The sequence below is a fragment of the Cucurbita pepo genome, chromosome 3 (genome assembly GCF_057944985.1).
Source record: "Cucurbita pepo subsp. pepo isolate OVF chromosome 3, ASM5794498v1, whole genome shotgun sequence".
NCBI lineage: Eukaryota > Viridiplantae > Streptophyta > Magnoliopsida > Cucurbitales > Cucurbitaceae > Cucurbita > Cucurbita pepo.
Genome location: NC_141800.1, coordinates 18673753 through 18697732, shown reverse-complemented (window position 1 = coordinate 18697732; position 23980 = coordinate 18673753). Strand labels below are relative to the sequence as shown.

General features: G+C 37.6%; 1 protein-coding gene across 14 annotated transcripts; it reads right to left on the bottom strand.

Moving 5' to 3' along the window:
* Positions 1-1376: 1376 nt before the first annotated feature.
* On the bottom strand, positions 1377-23707 carry LOC111790524 (uncharacterized). 14 transcript variants are annotated; one of them, XM_087122127.1, is made up of 20 exons: positions 22690-22828; positions 21222-21327; positions 16969-17505; positions 16770-16895; positions 14709-16676; positions 14517-14630; positions 14220-14402; positions 14077-14139; positions 12442-12513; positions 12084-12347; positions 9461-9580; positions 5756-5815; positions 5444-5484; positions 5178-5255; positions 4977-5061; positions 3765-3922; positions 3024-3093; positions 2626-2697; positions 2426-2556; positions 1377-2271 (listed from the first exon to the last, which is right to left on the bottom strand). In XM_087122127.1, the coding sequence occupies exons 3-16, from the start codon at positions 17458-17460 to the stop codon at positions 3797-3799; spliced, it is 3792 nt and encodes a 1263-aa protein (XP_086978253.1). In that variant the 5' UTR covers positions 17461-17505; positions 21222-21327; positions 22690-22828; the 3' UTR covers positions 1377-2271; positions 2426-2556; positions 2626-2697; positions 3024-3093; positions 3765-3796. The 14 variants fall into 14 exon arrangements, with proteins under 14 accessions (XP_086978253.1, XP_086978254.1, XP_086978255.1 ...); XM_087122128.1 differs by having other exon boundaries at positions 21222-21322; XM_087122129.1 differs by lacking the exons at positions 21222-21327; positions 22690-22828 and adding exons at positions 20857-20952; positions 21045-21190.
* Positions 23708-23980: the final 273 nt, after the last annotated feature.

The window sequence follows — 23980 nt, the reverse complement described above, 5'->3', positions numbered from 1 at the left end:
AAATGATTTTTTCTGACATATTGAACACTTTAGTTAGGGAGATTTGTTGTATTTCAAATTAATTGATCTTTGGATAATAACAAACTAACTTCAATTATTTTAATATTTTAAATTGTGTACGGTATAAAATGTGTCAGAGTAAGCATCAGAGTTCAAAATAAACAAAGAGGTACCACCGAACAAGATGAAATAAAAAATAACCAATCTTTGGAAGGTGGAATTTTGCCTACTTTTACAAATAAAAAAGATTAATTATAAATAATATTATATAATATATTATTTAAATTAAAAAATTGATTACACATTATTATTTTATATTTATAATAAAATTAAAAAAATTGATTTATCCCATTACTCACATTATTATTTTATTATTATATTTATATAAATTAAAAAATTTGGTTCATGGTAAGAAGTTTTTCCCAACAAACTAGAGATTGCACCGTGTAAGTGATTTTTCTAAGCTGAGTACCATATTAAAGTTACTAAAATACTTCCTATCCGCACCATAATTCTAAAGTTGACAGTAAATAATGCCAACAGGACAGACGTCTCATATTGATACATTTCTTTGACAAGAAACAACAGAGGACTTCAATCCACAAAAAGAACCTAAAGGGGAAGGGAACAAGGTGTCCCCTCGGGACGAGAGAGATACAAGAATTACAAGAAGACCATCCAATCTAGGTTGACAGCAGAAAAAAAAACTGCATTGGCTACTTCGATTAGAGGCCTCACCTTGATACATTGATGAATGCAGAAACAATTTCGTCCAACATTATTCATGGGGAAAAGAGGATCATCAATATGCAAAGGATCAATGCTACTACATAAAAAATGGAATGTAGTTAACAGTTATAAATTACTCATAAATGCATCGATAGTACTAAGAAATGGCGTCAAAATAACCCTGTGATGACCGATTTGGAATTAACAAATTACCTGTATCCCTTTCCCTCTTTATATAGGCTCTGCTCCCCTGTATTAAAATACGCATTTGACAAGAATCAAATACATTCCTGAAATAAAAGTAAACGATTCTACTTTAACATATACACGTTAAAGTTACAGTCCACTATTGTAGTGCGAAAATAACTGGACTTAGAAACTCAACTCCAGTTATCTTTTTCCCTTTTGGTTAGTGATACTAGTTTTTGGAAAGACATAATAACGATAATAATAAAGAAAGTCAAGCTTACCCAAAGTAAAGGAAGTCCATCAAAAGGCTCCCAGAGTTCTGCTGGAACATCGGGTTTGGAAAGTTCAAATCATAATCACCAATAAATATAACCATTCCCCAGGGAGAGAACGCAACACCAATGACAATGGTTAAAAAATTAAAATAGGCCTCTCAAAATTTTAACATATACACTGCATTTAATTTATGACATGAAATTTCATGTCACGGCATTGAAGATTGAATTTCTCGAAGGTCATCCAATTAAATTTGCAGAGCAGTTAGTCCACTTTTCAAATCAACTCCTACAAAAATATAACGGGAATTTACTTGGTTGGTCGGACGGCCAAGATGATGTTCATGCTGAAGAAAGCGTATGATGAATACTACCTGTAAAAGAGTTGCAGCGAGAAATTTAAAGAACTTCATCTCAAAAACCTCATTACAAATTATCTACTCTCATTATACACTGGATTAGCTTCAACCAATGCATCTACTCTAATTTAGCAAGTACTGACATGCGGACACGTTTCCTCAACCAACGCCCAATCCACTATGCATCCTTCCTCAGCGAGTCACATAAATACATGTATAATAACACTATGGAGATAAGTGTAATATATGAGTTCTCTAAGAGCTGTAAAAGCGCCACGTTATTTTCCTGGAACGGTGGTGGCCGGCCATCATCGACCATTATGGAGAACTTTTTGTCCGCTTAGTAGAATGATCTAATCAAGGAAGCAAGTTGTTTTACCAGTGCACTTTTATCAACATGGTCCGCTTCTTTTTTCTCCTTTTATCTTATAGAAGCCAAGCCTTGTCATCGACGTGCACAGGACTGAGCCTGATCAAGTAGATGGGCAAACCAAAGCTGGATATAATCGGATAAGGACAAGTTTGGGGCAGTCCTCCCAATTCCATTTGTACAACGACCTTCTACGGCAACCAAGAGATCACAGGCCAAACATTACGCATGAGACGTTAATTTAGTATGTGGTTTCAATGGAGAAGCTTTTTAAGCTAAGGTGTACAGAAAGTAGGTGAAATGACCCGTATGAGAGGAGTGGTCCAGATGGAGCTTGCCAAAGTTGGTACTGCAAAATTATGAAAGATTAAGATTGCTACGGAGCGAAGTACAATAGTGAAGAATGTGAAACGATCCCAAATGGAGACAAAATTAACCAAAATAGAACAGATGTCATAAACCATTTTGGATACCGACAAGTAAGCAAGGATGAGCTTCCTTACCTGTGGATAAAGAGGATTACCATTATCTGCTCACTGAGATGACGGCCACGATCAAAGAAAAGATTTCAATGGGGACCAAATGATGATCGCCAACTGAATGAGATTGGAACCGTTGGAATAAAAAATAAACTCTGCAAAAGAAAACCTAAATAAATGATGGACACATGTTCAACATTGAAGAAAAAGAGCTTGGGTTGCACCTCAATCGTCACGGACATAAACTTAACGCCAGGTAAGCAAGTGGACGAACCCCCGCCACTTCTCTGGTCCTCCTGAATAATCAGATTTTATCATATGCATGAACATTACGAGCATAGGTTCTTCATGATCGTTTTTCTAGATTCTTTTTCGGTAAAGCAAAAATCGCATCAAGATGGTTTTGATATTCTCTCCTATATAGGAAGTGTAAATTTAACCGGCATAATTCAAGTTTGACCTAAATGAATCCCACTAAAGACTTCGAAGTGGGAACCCAAATGACGATCACAGCAACTTAACATTACATAGGAAGTTGCTATGAATAATAAAATGGAGAACATGAAGACCATAAAAAAAATGAAAGGTAATCTTCAAGAAAGCCACGGAATCTAGCACATACCCTATTGTCGTGAAGCAGCACGTCCACCTCCATTTTGGACTGATGTAGTGACAAGCTCCATGTTTGAGACCTAGGGTGAGAAAAGGTCTCTTTAATAGAAAAATAGTCAACTGAATTACCCTTTTAGATAAAATTGATGTGATTCAACTGGATAAGGATCAAGACACGGTGGTTTGGTCCATTGCGTCCTCCAGTAAATTCTTTTCCAAATATACTTTCTTTAGACATATTGAAATTGAGAGTAGAAGCTGAGACCCCTTCGGTGGATTTAGCTTGCAGTTTAATGATCCAAAAAAGCGAAGTTGTTTTAATGGTCTCTAGCCAGAAGAAGCCTTAATTCTTATGACAAGCTTAAGAAAAAACTCCTTAATTTGGCCTTATTCCCTCTATATGAGGGTCAAGATAAGGTGGTTTGGTCATTGGACCTCCTCCAATAAGTTTCCTTCAAAGTCAACTTTCCTTGCTAAAATGGGGTTGCTTGATCACGTTCTTTTTATAATTACATGTTCATTCCTATAAATGACAGAGAAAAACTGAAAATGGTGAAAGCAATGTGAACCATGACCATTGGAAATAACACTAATCTTTTGGTAGTGTTAGTATTAAATAGAACACTTGAACACACATCATCACTTCAAAAGCATTGACATTGAGTTCCAACCAACTAAAACTTACTTAGACTTCATAGATTTCCATTTTAAAGAAATAATAATAACAACATAAACTGAGTAACTTAAATACCTCCATGCATGTAAAGATAATAGAGCAAGCCCTTATGATAAATCAATGCTAGGGATTATTTTCTGCAGCATCTTATTAGTTCCATCTGAACTTGTGTCACAATTATCATGAAGAGATATTAGCTCTCTCTCCAAAATAGAATAAGCTTCTGAAAAAGCCTACAAACAAACAAAAAAATGAATAATTAAAGAATTGGAGAAAGAAAGAGAGAGAGAGAGAGAGAAAGGGAGAGATCACAGTCGTAAAGTATTTTTGATGGGAACAATCATAGAAAAATATAGTTTATGGAAAATAAAAGAGCAAGTAAATAAAATTATGTATGTAAGTCATGAATCTGATTTAAGATAAATATATATGTTCTTTTTTTCTTTAAAGAAACTGGCTTTACAAGGGCAAAAAAAAAAAAAAAAAAAAAAAAAAAAAAACCCACAAAAGGAAGCCTCAACTACCTACAAATGCAAGAAAGTAATCAGAATCCCAATATTGTATCATAACTGTGTTAAAGATGTCGAGAGTAGTGTGTGAATGAACTTCTTGTGGTCAGAAAAGTATCTTGTGATCTTATTTATGTCATATTAATTAATATTCAAGCACTTTCTCTCTAGTGAAAAAGTCCAGGACAACAAGTAGTTGTGTATACAAAGAAAAATCACGAGTAGGTTTGTGTATCAAAAGAAAAATCACGAGTAGGTAATTTTACAAAATACACTCCCCAACGCACTTCTAGGCAAAATTATTTTACATTTTCATTCCAGAAATAAAATCACTAGGCTAATACAGTATTCATTGAATCAATTTGCCTCAACTTCAAAGTGCAAAATTGAAGTAGAGACGTTTGGTTTTACATGGACAACATGACACTTCCTTTTTCCAAATAAACAAGATTACATTGTGTAAGTGATTTTTCTAAACTGAGTACCATATTAAAGTTACGTAAAATACTTCCTATCTGCACCATAATTCTAAAGTTGACAAAGTAAATAATGCCAACAGGACAGGCGCCTCACATTGATACATTTCTTTGACAAGAAACAACAGAAGACATTTAATCCACAAAAAACCAAAGAACAACCTAAAGGGGAAGGGAACAAGGTGTCCCCTCCTCGAGACAAGAGAGATACGAGAATTACAAGAAGACCATCCAATCTAGGTTGACAAAGTGGAAAAAAAAAAAAAAAAAACTGCACTGGCTACTTCAATTAGAGGCCTCACCTTGATACATTGATGAATACGGAAACAATTTCGTCCAACATTATTCATGGGGAAAAGAGGATCATCAATATGCAAAGGATCAATGCTACATAAAAAATGGAATGTAGTTAACAGTTATAACTTACTCATAAATGCATAGATAGTACTAAGAAATGGCGTCACAATAACCATGTGATAGCCGATTTGGAATTCACAAATTACCTGTATCCCCTTTCTCTCTTTATGTAGACTCCGCTCCCCTGTATTGAAATACGCATTTGACGAGGATCAAATACATTCCTGAAATAAAAGTAAACGATTCTACTTTAACATATACACACATTTAAGTTACAGTCCACTATTGTAGTGCGAAAATAATTGGACTTAGAAACTGAACTCCAACTACAGTCCACTACAGGGGAAATGGTTAGTGATACTAGTTTTCGGAAATACATAATAATGATAATAATAAAGAAAGTCAAGCTTACCCAAAGAAGTAAAGGAAGTCCATCAAAAGGCTCCCAAAGTTCTGCAGGAACATTGGGTTTGGAAAAGTTCAAATTATAATCACCAATAAATACAACCATTGCCCAGGGAGAGAAAGCAACACCAATGAGAATGGTTAAAAAATTAAAATAGGCCTCTCATGATTTCAACATATACACTGCATTTAATTTATGACATGAACTTTCATGTCACAGCATTGAAGATTGAATTTCTCGGAGATCATCGAATTAAATTTGCAAAGCAGTTAGTCCACTTTTCACATCAACTCTTACAAAAAGATAACGGGAACTTACTTGGTTGATCGGACGGCCAAGATGATGTTCATGCTGAAGAAAACGTATGATGAATAATACCTGTAAAAGAGTTGCAACGAGAAATTTAAAAACTTCATCACAAAACCTCAATACAATTTATCTACTCTCATTATACACAGGACTAGCTTCTTGTAATTACTCAGGGTAGGACCTTTTGTATGCATTTCACCATATCAAAGCTGCTAAAGAGTTTTATTTTTTTAAGATAAGAAACAATTTCATTCATATTTGAAATTCACAAAAGGGATGTGTTATCCATGGTGCTTACAAAAGACTTTTCCAATTTATAATGATGGAGGTATGACTATAGGAAGCAAAAGTATTAGACAATTTACACCAAGAAATGACACAGTAAACAACATTTTTAAAGAAACTAGTATGAGTATACGTCTTCTCGGTGAATACTCTTTGATTTCTCTCTTTCCACAGATTCCAAACAAAAGCCATAATGAAGTTTGCCCATAACAAAACTTTTGCATTCTTGGAGAGGTAGTATGTTAAGACCATGTCCAATAACAGCGGTCAGAGGGTCAAATACGTCATTTGAAGATATTAAGAATCTTTATCCATAAATTATAAGAACATGTACACTGCATAAATGGGTGGTTTTGAGACTCGTTGTCTCTCTTGCATAAAGAGCACCAGTTGGGGAGATTTCCGTATAGGGCATTCTTCTCTGAAGATTTTTGTTTTGTTTCTGCTAGTGCCTCTGTGTACCATTTCCCAAGGAAAAAATTTCCGTTTTTAAGGTGATTTCCTTTCCCTATTGACTTTGCTAGCATCGTTTTATGGCTTTCGCCTTTTTACCATATCCATTATCAAAGATTTTGTGGAGAAGGCCCCATCAACACTAGGAAGCTATTTCAATGAGTCTGATTCTTGGGATAACACGATTGGAGAAAGGTCCGGGCTTAATTAAGCCCATTCATAGCTTCGTTATCCTTCAAGTTTCTACGAAGCTGAAGGTCCCAAAAATTTTCGACATGTTTCTATGTTTCCTTGATTGTGGCCATCTTGCAGTTAGAGAGCCTATACGAAAGAGGATACTGCAAGACTAGCACGATGTTCTCAATCCAAGGGTCACTCCAGAAAGATGTGTTTCCTCCGTCATCCACCCTATGACTAATGTGGTTTGTGATGAGGTTTTGATGCTTTTTTATAAACTTCCATAGCCCCTTTGCAAAAGGTGAGGGTAGCGATTTATGCATGATGTGGGAACGTATTTAGCTTTTATAAGATTTCTCCATAAGGTGGTACATTCGTGGTAATATCTTCAACTCCATTTGAAGAGGAGGGCTTTGTTCTTCTCCTTCACCGAATATAGGCCAAGACCTCCTGTAACGACCCAGATCCACCGCTAGCAGATATTGTCCTCTTTGGGCTTTCCCTTTCGGGCATCCCCTCAAGGCTTTAAAACGCGTCTGCTAGGGGAAGGTTTTCACACCCTTATAAAGGGTGATTTGTTCTCCTCCCCAACCAATGTCCCACATACCTCTCTTTTATCCCTAAAAATCAGGGAGGAGAACAAATCACCCTTTATAAGGGTGTGGAAACCTTCCCCTAGCAGACGCGTTTTAAAGCCTTGAGGGGATGCCCGAAAGGGAAAGCTCAAAGAGAACAATATCTGCTAGCGGTGGATCTGGGTCGTTACAAATGGTATCAAAGCCAGTCACCGGACGATGTGCCGGCCTTCTCGCTGTTCCCCGAAGGGGGGTAGACATGAGGCGGTGTGCCAGTAAGGACGCTGGGCCCCAAAGGGGGGTGGGTTTGGGGGCGGTCCCACATCGATTGGATAAAGGAACGAGTGCCAGCGAGGACGCTGGGCCCCGAAGGGGGGTGGATTGTGATGTCCCACATTGGTTGGGGAGGAGAACAAATCACCCTTTATAAGGGTGTGGAAACCTTCCCCTAGCAGACGCGTTTTAAAGCCTTGAGGGGATGCCCGAAAGGGAAAGCCCAAAGAGGACAATATCTGCTAGCGGTGGATCTGAGTCGTTACACCTCCTTTACAATCAAGAGGTCTATAGTATTCCATCAAACAAGATGTGGGTTATCTTTCTATAGATATTTTCTAAATAACCTTTTTATTTTGTAGCCACTTGTGAGGCATTTCGAGTAAGATATATGTAAGTAGGAAGGTTGGATAATGTGGCTTATATTAGGGTGAGTCTGCCGTCTTTGGATGTGTAGCATGAGAACCATGTTGATAACCTCCTTTCTATTTTTCCAATAATGGTCTTCTAGAAGGAAAAAGATTTGAGGTTCCTAGTTAGGGACTATCCCATCGGCTAGTCACCTTTTCTACAACGGTATCTGTTGGCAAAATCTTCGATATCCTATGTGCTAACATTAATGCCCATGATCTCTGTTTTTTTTTAAGTCGGTGATTAGTCCTAAAAATATTTCAAAGGTTATCACCATCTCAAACATATTATATGTGGAGGAGACATCTGACAGATCAAAGAAGAGAATTGTATCATCCGCAAATGTCTGATACTTCAGCCCTTGTTATCAACATGGAAGCCCTTCATTATTATGCCTTCAAAAGTAAGGGACTAAGGCTATCCATTATGATTATGAAAAAAAAAGGGGGACAGTGGATCCCTTTGTTGCTGACCTCGTGTGACTAGATTTTCCCTCTCAACATTCCATTGTTGATGACGGAGAAATTTGTGGAAGAGATGCAGCATCCATCCATTTTCCCTCTCTGTCTTCCATGGATGATAATGGAGAAATTTGTGGAAGAGATGCAGCCTTTTATCTACTCCTCTCCATAGCCTTTTGCTGCAATAATTTTAAATGCATAACCTCTAGATTCTCCTGGTTTATAGAAAAGGTAACATTCTTCGAGCTGTATCAATTACAAAACATGCTAGTGATGTAATTCAAGCAAAGAGAGCCAAGAAGACATTCTGAAGCAATCAAGAAAGAACCAATAGCTTCCCCCGAAAGAGTCAGACGAAAAAATGAAAATGCAGCGATCTCCAGATGTAGTCCTGAAAAATTAAAATCTAGGTGGCTTCCAACTAGGTGACAGACCTCTTATCGATACAATTTTCATAACAGTTGGATACATCTTAGAGAAAGAAGTAATGTGGTGAGTCTTGGATCCTAAAAAATGGGGTGGTATGACCCCTAGAGAAGTTGGTGAACTGCAAAGTTGAATCAACTTTTATGAAACTCTTCCCAATTTCACTTATATTGAAGTTGCCTCTAGTCACTCAGAATTTGGGAGGGTAAATCCCAATGAAGGTTTAAACAAATTAACTATAGAAAAGAAAGATTGTCCATTGCATATAATAGGATCTTTCAAGATAGAGATACCTTAGGAATTTTTATTGCGATCTTGTACAGTATATGGCCTCTTGTTAGAGTGTCCTTCAAACCAGTTCTATACTTCTATTTGATAAATTTGGATTCGAGACATTTCTTGAAATAGTATTCTCATGGAGAGGGTTTTCATCCTCAGCTGAAGGTTCTACCGTTTTTGTTGATCTTAAATATACCCTCACCCGGTTTCTAATCAAATAATAGTAATAATAAGAGACATTTCCCCCCTAGTTTCTTGTAATCCTCTCCTTTTAATGAAATCATATCTTAAAGAAATATAATCCCACTGAATACATCAAAAGCTCAAAACATTTTGATTACAGTATGCTACAGTAAGAGGTTGGAACAACGCACCAAACAATAAGAACTTAAACCGCCAGAATAGGACTGATCAAGACTACGATCTGCCAAAAATTTCTTCAGTACCAAAGCCAAAGGTATAGTAGCTGGAAATTGTTCAGTCAGCTCCTTAACCTGCAGTTGACATTGCATAAAATCAAATACAAATTACAAGATAATATTTGTATACAAACAGCAATCTTGTGAAACTTTGCTGAGAATAAAGTTGTAAAAAAGCAGACCAAACGGAGAATATTTATTTCCGAGATAATTTGTCACAGCTGCTTTGTTGTCATCACCCAATCAGAGGAAAGATAAGACACTTAAAGAAAATGCTACCAAACCAGTTCTTTTGAGCATTTGGATGGAAAGAAATAACACAATTGTCAATAAAACGATGAAAGAGTGGAGGGTATGCTTGAGTTAGCTAAATTTCATTTATTTTTCTAAATCTCTGGAGATAATGAATCGAAAAGCTATAATTCCTTCCTAATCAATTCAAACTGGGGTGAATTTTTGCGAAAGCTCCATGAGGGAGCTGATCCTTGTATGCAACACTTTGTTCTTTGAACATTTCCTTGCAACTTTTCACTTGTAAACGTGAAATTTCTCATTTGAAGAGGAAAGTTCGATTTTCCAACAGCATGATATTCTCCTCTTTTCTGCTCACTTTATAATACATTGAATTGAGAGAAGAAATTACTCGCAAGGCAAAAGAGGAAAAACTAAGAAAATGAGAGTGCACATCTAAAGAAGAGGGATGGAAGACAAAAATATCCACAACCAAATATGCCTCATCCAAGCTAATAAAGGTTCAAAGAAAAAGTCTACATTAAAAAAATCAATCAATTAATTTAAAAAAACATTTCACAAACGAGAAGTCCTCTTTTCTTCATATAGAAACAGAACGATTTCATTTATAAATGAAATGATGAAGAAGGAAAAAAAAAATCCCAAACCACCCTTTGTGGATTACAAAAAAATTCTCCAACTACGTGTTGAAGAAGAAAGACTATAGTCTATAAAAGGAAAAGAAAATTTGCACCAATAAACAACATTAAATAAAACTAAATCCATGGAACCCTCAAAAGATGATCGAGTAAAGATCCTTCTCCTTCACACCATAGAGACCAAAAGAATGAACGGTCAAAGGCAAACCATAAAGCTTTTGCATCTCCTTTAAATGGATGCCCCACACAATCAAGGGAAATAAATCTTGAACGTAGCATAATCATATTCCAACCATAACTGCCCAAAACAAAATTCCAATATCATAGAGCGAAGTGCAAGAGCAAATAAATGGCAATGAGTTTCCAAGTTGGCTTTACACATAATCCACATGAAGGTGAGAAAAAAAGAAAAGGCATTTGTCTTTGGAGACGATATGCTGCATCAATACCACAATGACTAAGCTCCCAAAGAAAAACCTATATATTCCTTGAATAGAAATCCATTCAGATTGCAGCAAATAAGGATTTATTAAAAGGGCCTTGAGGTTTCACAAAAAATATCCATCATGGAGCTCACTGTAAAGTTTATAGATGAATCTCAATACCATTTCCATGAATCATTCACATCAGTTAAGGAAATAGATGGTAAAAGATAAGAAAGAGAGGCCCTTCAACAGACTCATCATCTTTAAGACACTATCTAAGACCCAAATCCCGATCCTTATTTTTCAAATTCCAGAGATCATCCATGGTTGCATCAATATCATTAGAAAACCTATAGAGGTTTAGAAACATGGCAACCAAGGCAATACCATAACCCAAACGCCATGCCAAAAGGAGATGTGATTATCATTGCCCAATACTCCTCGAACATGTGATTTTACCAAACTGAGATTTCCCTCCAAGAAGCCTTGAAAGAGCCTAAACCAGAACATGATGGCCAATGTGGGCCAAATTGATATTCATAATTTTTTGACAAATAGCCCCTTCCTCACAAAGATATCTCCAAATCCATTTAGATAAGACGGACTCATTTCGTTATTTGAAATTCCAATGCCTAAGCCACACATAAGAATAGGAAATTGAGTTTTGTCCCACCAACTAATATTGTGCATCTCCTTTAGCTCCTTCCCGAAGAAAAACCCTAATGATCTTTTCAATTTCTTTTGTAATCTTGGTAGGCCTTTTGAACAAAGATAGTAAAGTAAATAGGCATATTAGAAAGAGTTGACTGAATAAGCGTATGTCTGCCTCCTTAAGCGATAAAAGGGAATTGCTAATCGTGAAGATTATGGTGGCTCTACGAGAAGTCCATCTCATAATGATATTACTAAATAAAATTCCATATGTAAGAACTCCTATGGGAAAATATCATTCGTCGATTCTAGTAAAAACCTGTCAGTTTAACTCCCAGCCAAAGGTTCTTTTAGTTGAGGATAAGAAACGATAGATTCCACTAGAGATAAGATTTCTGAAGGCTTTATAATTATAATTATTATTGGCTCAGCTGCATCCTGTTTCTTTGAGAAAATCAGGACACAAACTTTCAATTTCATTAATTAGCAGTATGGATGCCAAGTTCTCTATTTTTTCTTGTTTTCTTTTTAAGAAAAAATGACTTCAAATGGAAAGTTCAGAAATTCATAAACAATTATGATAAAATTCAAAGTGATGTGTACTATGCTTACCAGCTCAGAAGTTTGAAGTCCTGTATGTGATGGAGTCTTGAAACTGATGTCAATGCGAACTGACTTGGTGCTAATAGAGGTATCATAATTCACCTCAAAACATTTTGGCAATGCAGAATCTTCTAGACCAGCCATATTATTGAGAATGTTGACATCTTGTTTTCCAGATACAGCAGAGGATTCCTCCTTAGGTGATTGCATATTTGACGTGGGCAAAATAATGAGATCATGGGGAACTTCAACAACAAGCATGATAATAGGTATCTGACACAAAAAGAAACTGATGAGCAAATGTACGGAATAATATCTATCATTGACAACGTGAATTAACTAAATAGTTGATAGAGAAGGCAGTTACAGCAGTATTTTCCACCGTCTTTAAAGAATCACTTTTTACCCATTCCTGATTGGAAAGATATCTGGCAGCATGCTGAAAGACCAAAATACTTATTAAACTTCAAAACTTCCAAATATAAAATCATAACCTCAGCCAAGCGAATTGTAACAAAGAGAGAAAGGAATAATATGAATGTGACTCGTGAGATTGAGAATGTACTTTTTTGTGGTAAAGCTACAACTGAACAGCTCCTGCAATCAAACGCATCTTTATAAATTTATAATTCTTGTTTTAATAGGGTATCCTGGTTGGTGGCTATTTACTCTTTTGTGGAGCAGATTACATTGCCGACAAAACTCAACGAGATTGGGGCAATATGTCATTTACAAATGAAATAAACCCCATGAGTTTAATGGTCAAAATCAGTTAAAATTTGGTCCAACTAGTTAGCGTCTCAGTGAGCAAAGAGTAAAGACGAACTTATAAGACACAGCAAAGGAGATGCAAACCACAAAGATCAAATCCATGGAATCACTACAGGTATTGATGCTAAGGCATCAATGTTCATTTATTGGCGAAGTCGAATCCATGGAATCAGAGATCAACTGTAGATACATTCGTAATAGCATTGCAAATGTTACGGAGGATATTAACATCATTCAACAACCAACCTCCACAGCTCCAAAGTGAGGGCTAAGGAGCCAACCTTTTCCTTTGAGTGATCGTGCATCCTATCTAGTATCATTTTACAGTTACATAAAATTCATCGAATAAAAGAATCTAAATATCTCCTTTAACATCACATTTTCTTAAACAGTCATATTTCAACGACAGCATATTTCCATGAACAGCAAGACAGTAAGATTTTGCTCTACTTTTAAATCAATATATATTTGTTAGTGTTATAATTAATTTTTCTATATGTACTACCTAAAATCATATCTAACCTGCTTTGTATCAACAAGAAAGAAAGATAAATGAACACAATAATACACTTCACAAGTGACCTACCAAGAATTCTTTAAATGAGAGATAAAAGGAAAGGAGCTTCCTTCCTTTTCTTTTATTCTTATTGTTCTCTTCTGAATTTTAGGCACCGTGGGCATATATTTCATGTAATGCGGAGATTTATTCAGTATTTATTTTGAAAGCTCAAATAAACACGACACTTTATCATCACTTTATTATCCTTTCATTCATTAATCAAGTTTTTTGATCATGGAACTTCAACGTGGTTTAGATAATAAGACAATTGACTTCCTTTCGTTCAATTGATAAGAAACATACGATAAAGAAGAATCAAAATTACAAGAGACTGGAAGACTAGGGATCAATCCCAACCTCATGTCAAGGAGAGAACAAAAAAACCTCTTCAACTAATCTGAATCAACGAAGGAAAAAAGTGAACATCTCTAGGGTATTAGAAATCCCAATGCAACAAGACGAATAAACAACCATCATATTGACACAACTAATTCTTTACGAACAACTAAGATTGGATTTACTAACTGATAGTTCTTTTTCTTTTCTATTTTTCATTTTTTTAACAATAAAAATATATTCGTTAAAAGGAATAATCGGCAGTACCTGGAGTAAGCATAAAAAATAATGAGCTACGATCTCATATTTAATTCCTTGAGATGAGAATAAACATACCTGAAGGCAGGTCTCCTTGATACCATTACGTCCCTCTAAGATCCCAGCTTCTTTAATAGGTTCCTAAAAGATAACAGCAACAAGTCTTGATTAAAGCAAGCAGGACTGCTGCGTGATGGATCCAATTATAGTAAAGAACTTACCAAATTTCTCACTGGAGGCAGACAAACCACAAGATCCACATCACTCGTGGGGAGGGACAAACCAGTTGCATTTGAACCAAAAATGTTTGTCCTAGACCTGGGCCATAAGACTTGAAGGGACCGTGTGACCCGTTTAACAGCCCAAGTGATGTAAGGCTTCTTAGCCATGTTTTCTGCAGCAACCTAGTATGCCACCATTTGACATATATCCCATGAACAGCGTATCTCAGTGACAACATTCGTCTAAATAAATTAAATTAGGAATCCTAAAAAAATAGCAAAAATGAAGGCTCTTACATGCTTGCAGAAAGAGTCGATCTCATCATGTAGGCGGCTATGGATCAAAGAAAGAGATTCCTTTTTTACAGAGCGACCACTAGTAGGTGGAAAGAGAGGAAATGCAACATCTAGCTGCAAAGAAAATTAATTACAAGGAAACTTCAGACCCGGTACATAGCTCAAATATTTGGATTGTGGTTGCACACTCACATGTTCCTGATCGAGAGCTATCTGGGACATTGCTATTAATGATAAAGGTTGAACTGTCGAGCAATTAGATTTACTTTTATTTCTCCAATTAGGCCATACTACTTCAGCACCATCAATACGCAAGCATGCTTCTTCCATATTAGTTCCATCAGGATACCAACCCTTCACACCCCAATGCCTTGGACTTGAGCTACCAGATCTAACAGTTGGAAACCCTCTCTGCTTCCTGGAATCACTTACAGGAGAAGGTGGAGGTGGTATTGGCGCCCGTGGAACACAAAGAACTACTGGAGATGGTGGACGCTTTACTCGAGATTGCTCTCTCCTAGTGGGAGGGATACATGGGCTTTTATGATCACGACCATGGCAGAACTCAGATCTTGATCTTTCCCTTGACATACTTGGAACAACAATAGGGCGCAAGATCGGAAATGAATGTGAGTCGCCTGTCTTCCCTTCAACATCACTGGGCAAATTTGGCGAAGATCTAGGAGCATCCTCCTCTGTCACCGTGTCTTTCATAGTTGGTGAGGAATGAAGCATGTTGTTAGGTAGATCAGACCCTTGAACCACATAACCAAGAGCCTGCTTTCCAGAACCCACTGGATCAGAAGGAGAACAAAATGAAGTAGAAGTTGGGGAAGTCAACCCATTACTGTAAGAAGAAGAGAAAGCAACCATATCATCAACAGTCCTGTTCATGTCAGCTTCACGCCAAGCCCATGAGCTATCATCAGAACTCAGAGAAGGAGGTCGAGAGAACCCTGTCCCATGATGATCAGAAGGGTTCCAGTACATTACACCACCACCAAAATACTGATTATAGTCTATCCCAGAAACTGCATGCATTTCCAATTCTTCCTCCGATATCCAGTTTCCATCACACTCCTCTGCTAGATCTTGATTGTTTGACAAATCAGGAAAATCAGTGAGATTACCAGAGTACTCATCTTCCGTGCTAATTTGATTGCTGTTAGTGGGGAACCCCTGACAAAAAGAAGATTGTCTCCTAGTAAGAAACCCAATATCATGATTTGACATCATTGTTGAAGCCAGGCCAGAAGCACTCCGTAAGACTGGGGGCCAATCTAGACTCATTAACACTGGTCGAGTCATAACTGGATTACAAACACCTTTAACAGAAGAATTTCTTGATTGATGCATTGCAGGTGCAAAAGACCGACGGAAATGGTTGTGCCAATTATGACCAACATCTAAATGTAGTCTATCAGTAGCAGGTGGGAGATGTGAATTGAATGGTGGGATATACAAAGAAGCTACACCATGCCATTCATAGGGAGAATGTTTCAAGGAATTCAAGGCCTTAGTATTACAAGTATCACCACTAAGCTGATGTCGAGATAAGCATACTTTCTCCTTTACATCAATGGTTCTTGGAAGCTTATCCAACAAAGATGATTTATCTCTTAATTCGTAAGTTTGCACAGAACCCTTCACATTAACATCACTTTTGACGATAGTCTTTAGCTTTAATGAAGGCAAATGAGAAGGTACTACACTACAATCCATAAAAGATGTAGAAGTTTCCAAAGTAGATGATAAGCGTTGATTTTCAATTATTCCTTTTGGGAACTGAGATTCTCCAGGACCAATTTGGCAGACAGATTTTGCTAACCCAGAAACTTCATGTACTTCAATATTTTGGCTACTGTCATACTCGCTATTAGGTTCGATAGAGGGAACTAGAGGACTTGAGTTTAATGTTGAACTCTCATAATTATTTGAACTATCATTCTTGATACTTGAGATGGAAGGTTTTCTGATTATATTATCCAACTCTGCTACCTGATCCTGAGAACTAAAAGGAGAGGAAAATTTAACGGCTGGCCCAACAGAAGGTTTTATTTCAACTAATCTGCTGTTCCCACAAGAGTTTTTACTCTTGTGTTTTTTCTTCCTCCTTGCAGTGCCTTGATCTTTTCCAACACTCGTGTTATCGTCATGTACCTGGTGACAGGCTACTGGTTACAGTGCATTCAAGCCATTAGATATATGATACATATAAAAACTAATAAAATAATAAATAAAAACCAAATCAACCGTTTTAGATACATCAGATGAAATTTCTCTACAAGTCTCATTTCCCTTCGACATAATCGACATAGTTGTGGATTCTGCTATATCTTCTCTCCCTTTATGAGCACACTCCTTGTCAAATTCCTGAGGCTACATCTAAAAATTAAATTCATATCCTGCGGATAAATCAATAATATAACATTTCTTATGCTTCTAATTTTACCTTCAGAAATTTATTGCATGATAAATCATCCGCGCATGCCCTCAGCACAGGATTCTGCGACTTCCGGCTCTTTCCCTTTTTCCTTCGACGGGAAGCACCTAGATCCTCTCTTAATTTACTAGGCAATGACTTACTAGTCCCGTCTCCTAGAAGTTCAAGTTTTGTGCAATCAAGTGAAGTAAACATAAGAAGTTCCCGCAATTTTCTTAATATACAATCAGGGATGGCGCAGATAGAACCCAAAGTGCTATAAAATAGATTAGTCTTGTAGTATTCATCATGAAGACACGATGTTACCATCGTAACAATGTCCTGAAGCACAAGCAAATTTCTAAAGATGTTGGTTAACAAATAAGGTTTTCCAGAATGGGCAGCTGGAATTATGTTGAAGTCAATATGCAGGTCCGCTTGGGATGTTAACATGGACCTTGGTTGAGATATAGTACAATTGTACCTAAACGGTCTATTCCATTCCGCACTAAAGAGCCCCATCTCATGCTCCGCAAGTCCACTAGTCCATCTCAGAATCTCATGTATCTGAAAACCAAAAAAAGGAATGGAAATTAGGCTGAAACATGATGATAGATCTCAAACTACTGAAATCTCAATTTCTTACCCCGAAAAAAAAGTGAGTCAAATTTTCCAGGAAAGAAGAACGATGTAAGCTTGTTAGGGGTATCTTTGTAATTATCTTAATTAGCAGGTCCATTAATAAATTAGTTTTAGTCTTTTGTCAGCCAACTCAGTTCATTAGTTACCGAGGTTAGTTACTAATTCTCAATTTCTCAAAATCTAGATTAGAAATATAAAGACTTGGGTTTCCCAGCCGTAAACAATTATTGGATCTGAAAAAAATAACCTACCTTCTCCTTCAAGACTACACAATTTTTTGTAGTAATGAAATAATGTTTCTTAACCAGAAAATAAAGTCACTGTAAGAGTTATTTCGAGATAACTCTTTGCTTTTTTTTTTTTTTTTTTTTTTTTTTTTTGAAACAAGAAACATGTTCCAAGCTTTTCACCACTGTAATCTAATAAAAAGAAAGCATCCCCTACAAGTTAAAGATGGTTGGTGGTGAAATTCTCCCTCTCCAAACGGGGCCCCTCTACTTTCCATGGACATGTTTATCATTATCCCATTCTACTTTCCATGGGTTGCTGTAAATGGGGCCCCTCACCCTTCCGTTTTGAGAATATGTGGCTGAACCATTCTGAATTTTTGCCAATGGTAGAATACGGGTGGAAGAATACACCCCTCCGTGGATGGCCAGGGCACGGTTTCATCAACAAACTTAAAAGACTAAAAGGAGTCCTAAAGAAATGGAATAAAGAGGTTTTTGGTTGTATTTCGACAAAAAGGAACCAATTGCTAACCGAAATTGCCCTCCTTGATCAGATGGAGGAAACTGGCTCCATCACACTAGTTCAACGCACACAGAAAAAGCTCATGAAAGCAGAACTTATTTCGTTGGCAGTAAATCAAGAGCAATCTTAGAGACAAAAATGCAGAAAACGATGGTTAGAGGAAGGTGACATAAACTCCAAATTTTTCCATCGTATCATGGCCACAAAGAAACGAAAGAGTACCATCATGGAAATGCTATCCACACAAGGCATAAGTTTAGTAAACGAAGACAAAATTGTATCAGAATTTGTGTCCTTTTACACGTCCTTATACACAAAGGACAATGCCCTCTGCGAATTTCCTCACGATCTTGACTGGAGTCCTATTGATCAACAGCAAGCTGCCTCCCTCGAGGTCGCTTTCACTGAAGAAGAGGTGGGGAAGGCTATTCAGAATCTGGGCTCTGACAAAATTCCAGGACCGGATGGTTTTACCTCAAAATTCTTTTAGAAATGTTGGAACTTTATGAGAGCTGATATCATGAGAGTATTCCATGATTTTTTTTTCGAACTGGAGTTATTAATGGCAACCTGAATGAAACATACATATATTTGATCTCAAAGAAACTGGATGCTCGCACTGTTGCAGACTTTCGTCCCATAAGCCTCACGACCGGTCTATATAAAATCATAGCAAGGGTATTATCAGAACACCTTAAAAAGGTTCTCCCCTTCACAATAACTGGGCAACAAACAGCTTTTGTTGAGGGACGACAAATTCTTGATGCATCCCTCATGACCAACAAACTCATTGATGAATGGGAAAGAAAGAAACAAAAAGGTGTAGTCATTAAACTTGACATGGAAAAGGCCTTCGACAAGGTTGATTGGACTTTCCTCGAAAACATTCTTGGAAGGTTATGCCAAAAAACTCCCGTAAAATAGCACAAAAGTTGGTAACTCACAGAATACGATCCTGGTCAAAGGACAGACATAGAATAATGGTGAACCAATATTCTGAATTTTTGTTAGAAGGTTATGCCTTCAGTACAGAAAATAATATTTATACTAACAACTAAACAGGCAGTTACACTAACTAAAAGCCACAATGTGTAAAAAATGCAATGTTAACGGCCTAAAGAGTAAAGACAAAGCAGCCGCAAAACAACAGCCCAACAAATGATAAAAAGACGACAAATCTAGCTATATCAAATATGAAGAACTTACGTCCTCTAAGTCGGGCCAAGATAAAGCTGAATGTGTAACAACCCAAGCCCATCGTCGTCAATCATACAGTTTTTAAAACCCGTTTGTTAGGGAGAGGTTTCCATGCTCTTATAAGGAATGCTTCATTCCCCTCTCCAATCGATGTGAGATCTCACAATCCACCCCCCCTGGAGGCCCAGTGTCCTCGCTGGCATGCCCGGTGTCTGGCTCTGATACCATTTGTAACGGTCCAAACCCACCACTAGCAAATATTATCCTCTTTGGATTTTTGAAACAGCTCAAACCCACCGCTAACAAATATTATCCGCTTCGGCCTGTTACGTATCGTCGTCAGCCTCTTGGTTTTAAAATGCGTATATTAGGGAGAGGTTTCCACATCCATATAAGGAGTGCTTCGTTCCACTCTCCAACCGATATGGGATCTTGCTATCCACTCCCCTTATGGGCCTAACGTCCTCGCAGACGCACCGCCCGGTGTTTGGCTCTGATACCATCTGTAACAGCTCAAGCCCATCGCTAATAGATATTGTCCGCTTCGGCTCATTACGCGTTGTCGTCTGTCTCACGGTTTTAAAACACATCTATTAAGGAGAGGTTTCCACACGCTTATCGTTCCCCTCTCCAATCGATGTGGGATCTCACAATCCGCCTCCCCCCCGGGGGGCCAACGTCCTGGCTAGCACACCGCCCGGTGTTTGGCTTTGATACCATTGGTAACAGCCCAAGCCCAACACCAGCAAATATTGTCCGCTTTTGCCCGTTACTTATCGCCGTCAGCCTCACGATTTTAAAACGCGTCTACTAGGGAGAGTTTCCACACCCTTGTCGTTCCCCTCTCCACAATATCTGCTAACGGTGGGCTTGGGCTATTACAAATGACATTAGAGTCAAACACCGAGTTGTGTGTCAGCGAGGATGCTGGACCCCCAAGGGGGTGGATTCTAAGATCCCACATCAGTTAGAGAGGGAAACGAAACACCTTATAAGAGTGTGGAAACCTCTCTCTAGTATATGCGTTTTAAAATCGTAAGCCTGATGACGATACATAACGGGCCAAAGCGAACAATATCTGTTAGCGGTGGGTTTGGGGTGGGTTTGAGCTGTTACATGATGTCCTTTAAAAAAAAATGTCCATACATGGGAAGGATAGAAGCCACCTAATAATTTCTAACGATGAAACGAAGAGCAAAGAACTTTATCCCCCTAAACATTTATCCTCCCAAAAATAAGTATCCAGTCCATCAGCTACCAAACACTAAACAAAATAAGGATGGAAAAAAAAAATCTGATAAGGAATCCGCCCAAGGGAAAGCATACCAAATGATATAAAATCCGCCCAAACCAAATGATATGAAATCAGCCCCATGGAAAGCTCTGATACCAAATGACATGGAGTAAATCCAAGAGAAGCCTCTGATACCAAATGATAAGGAAATCAACCCAATGAAAAGGTTCTGATGCCAAATGATAAGGAATCACTACAAGGGGAGTAAGATTCGAATTACCTTGTTGATCGAATATCTCAAGGCAAGGACACTTGTTTGATATTCAAATCACTCCACAAGAAAAATCGATCATGTCTAGCTTGAATGATTCTTGTTGATCAAATAAATCAACCAAATGAAAAGGTTCTGATGCCAAATGATAAGGAATCACTACAAGGGGAGTAAGATTCAAATTACCTTGTTGATCGAAGATCTCAAGGCAAGAACACTTGTTTGAGATTCGAATCATTCCACAAGCAAGATTGATCATGTCGGGCTTGAACGATTCTACATGCAACCTAAACTACACAAAATTCAAAGAAACTTAGTCATTGGCTAAAGAAAGCACAAATGCTTCTTTTACTACATTTTCCAAGTCTCCTTACAAATACAACATACATGGCTTTATATAGCCTCAAATGAAACTCTTGACCTTACATGAGACATTTCAAGAGTGTAGCATTCATATTTTATAACCATAATTAGCCACTATGTATACTTTATGACTATAATTAGCCACAATGTAAATGTAACTTAAAGTAAATGAAAAGTCTTAAAATCTATTAATGAAATACAATAACTCTAAATTACTCTAAATTGTAATCCACCAAAAATTTAGAACAATGAAGTTTCATCCTTTTTTAATGTGACATGAATTGAAATATCTTTTGATAATTTCAAAAGCATTTTCTTCACATCTTCATTGAAGTATATTGTATGATTGATGTCTGTTGATTCATATCAAAATCCCATCACAAATAAATTTCTAGTAGTACCTTTTGAAACCATGGCGGGGGATCCAATCAAAATAACAATCATATTTACTCGCGATAACCTTATGTCATAAGGTGTCATAATATTGAGGACATTGCCACAATCATTTAGCCAACAATACCTCATTTTGTGCCCTTAAATTACATATACCTAGAACCATGAGATCCAACGGCATGGTCACCACATCCAAGCAGACTCAAGAGACTCTTCCACTCATCAAACCTGTCCCATAAGAAGTCTCTTATATGCTTCTCAAAAGACTTACTAGCTGACACAGGAACCCTAAACAAAAGGAGAAAAGAGCTGAAAACTGATTGTATCAAAGTGAATCGACCTCCCTTGGAAAAAAAAAACTTTTGTTGAGAGAGGGCAGACGTTTTTGAAACTTTTCCACAATTGGATCCAAAAAAGTAGAAAGGAAGGAAAGGAACCTACCTCACAAGTCACCCAGCAAAAGAAGATAGTATCGTCAACAAACTAAAAATGAAACAACGAAATATTATCCCACCCTACCTGAAACCCTTCAATTATGTCGCTCTCCACCTCCCTTGATAGGATTGTTCTCGGATTACACACCAACCAGTAAGAAGACGAAGGGGACAGTGCAAGAATGCTACCTCTCAACTTACTATTAACAAGGATAGAGTATCTCCATTTATACCCAAATCCTTTATGCGACATAGCTTGATCCAACAATCTCAATCCACATGGTCGACCTAAATGTATGGAGTATGGACTAAAAAATGTATAAAATAAAAGGTACAGAAACTTCAGCAGAATTAAGTAAGAGATGCAGGATTAAGCACCAGCAACACGATTATTCTTAAATAATTTGTTACTTCAACTAAATGAGAACACAAAATAGACAGCATGTTAATGTTCCCAGCATTACCAAACTTTTTGCTGATTTTCCCAGAATTGCTGTCAATATTTTTTCCTTTGACGAAGCATCCAATTTATCCCACCAGTCCACGCATCCCTTCTTCCTCCAAAACACGTTTGTCGCCATGCCAATTGCGCTAGCCTTTTCTTTGACCTTTACCGATCTTTTTTTTCCATTATTCAAGCTCATCCATGAGAGTCTCAAAGCCACCTCCAACTTGTTTGCCACAAAGGCCTCGATACTGTAATATCCTTTCGCTTTTAACCAATTTAACTCAGCCCAATTGGACGCCATGTCACCCCCTTCACCTCTCAAAAACGCCCCATTTGAAACTCCGTCCATTGCCTCGACAAATTTGTCCACGTTTGAGACGAAATCCTCGCTTACAGTTAAAGAATCGATGTTCTTTAACGAACAAGAACACTCCTCGAGCTTATCGCCTTCCCTGGAACCGAATAGTCGACTGGACTCGAAAATCATCCTTTCGGACACGCTGGACTCGGAGACACGAGACAAGAGTCCGCGGGACTTCTTAAAGCATAAGCTGGGTAGGTGCAGAGGGTCGCAGGAGGGAATGTCAGGCAGGAGGATGAAGAAACCGTGTCCTCGTTTCCGAACTTCTGCCACCATTTGGATGAGAACTTGGACGAATTTGAAATCAACGACCGTGAGGTGAGCTTGGCGTTGGTGGACGCTGAGAGAAGAGAACCATTTGAGGATCGAGGACCTGGGATTGGGATTGGGATCACGGTTGAAATTACCAGATGTAGAGTGGTAGAGAGAGATATGGGATGTAAGGGAGTCGATAAGCTGGTTCTGGGTCATGATCGATACGGGGAAGGTACTCACCGGCGGTCACTGCGATCAATTCATCGGCCTTTCTTTGTTTATCGCGTCGCAGAGACAAACAGGAGACGAGAGTGACGATGTTCAATTGAGAAACGGCGGGCGGATTTTCGCGGGATGTGGCCATGTGGGGTCTTAATTTTGTTTAGTATTGCAATGTACCATAACCAAAATTCCCCACTTTTTGGTATGCGAGTGGATATTTCTCGTCTTCTTATTGGGATAATTGTATGCAAATTTTTCCATAACTATAATTGCATCCAAATCGTTAAAAACTAAATTATAACAATTTAATCGGTATAATTTGTTTTCTTAGTCTCCACACTTTTATATATTATATAAGTAGCAATTCAATGTACTATTTAATAATTTATCACAGTTTAGGGGTACTAATTAAAATAAAAAATAAAATTGTGAGTAAAGTTTTTTTTAATAATTATTTTATTGATGTTAA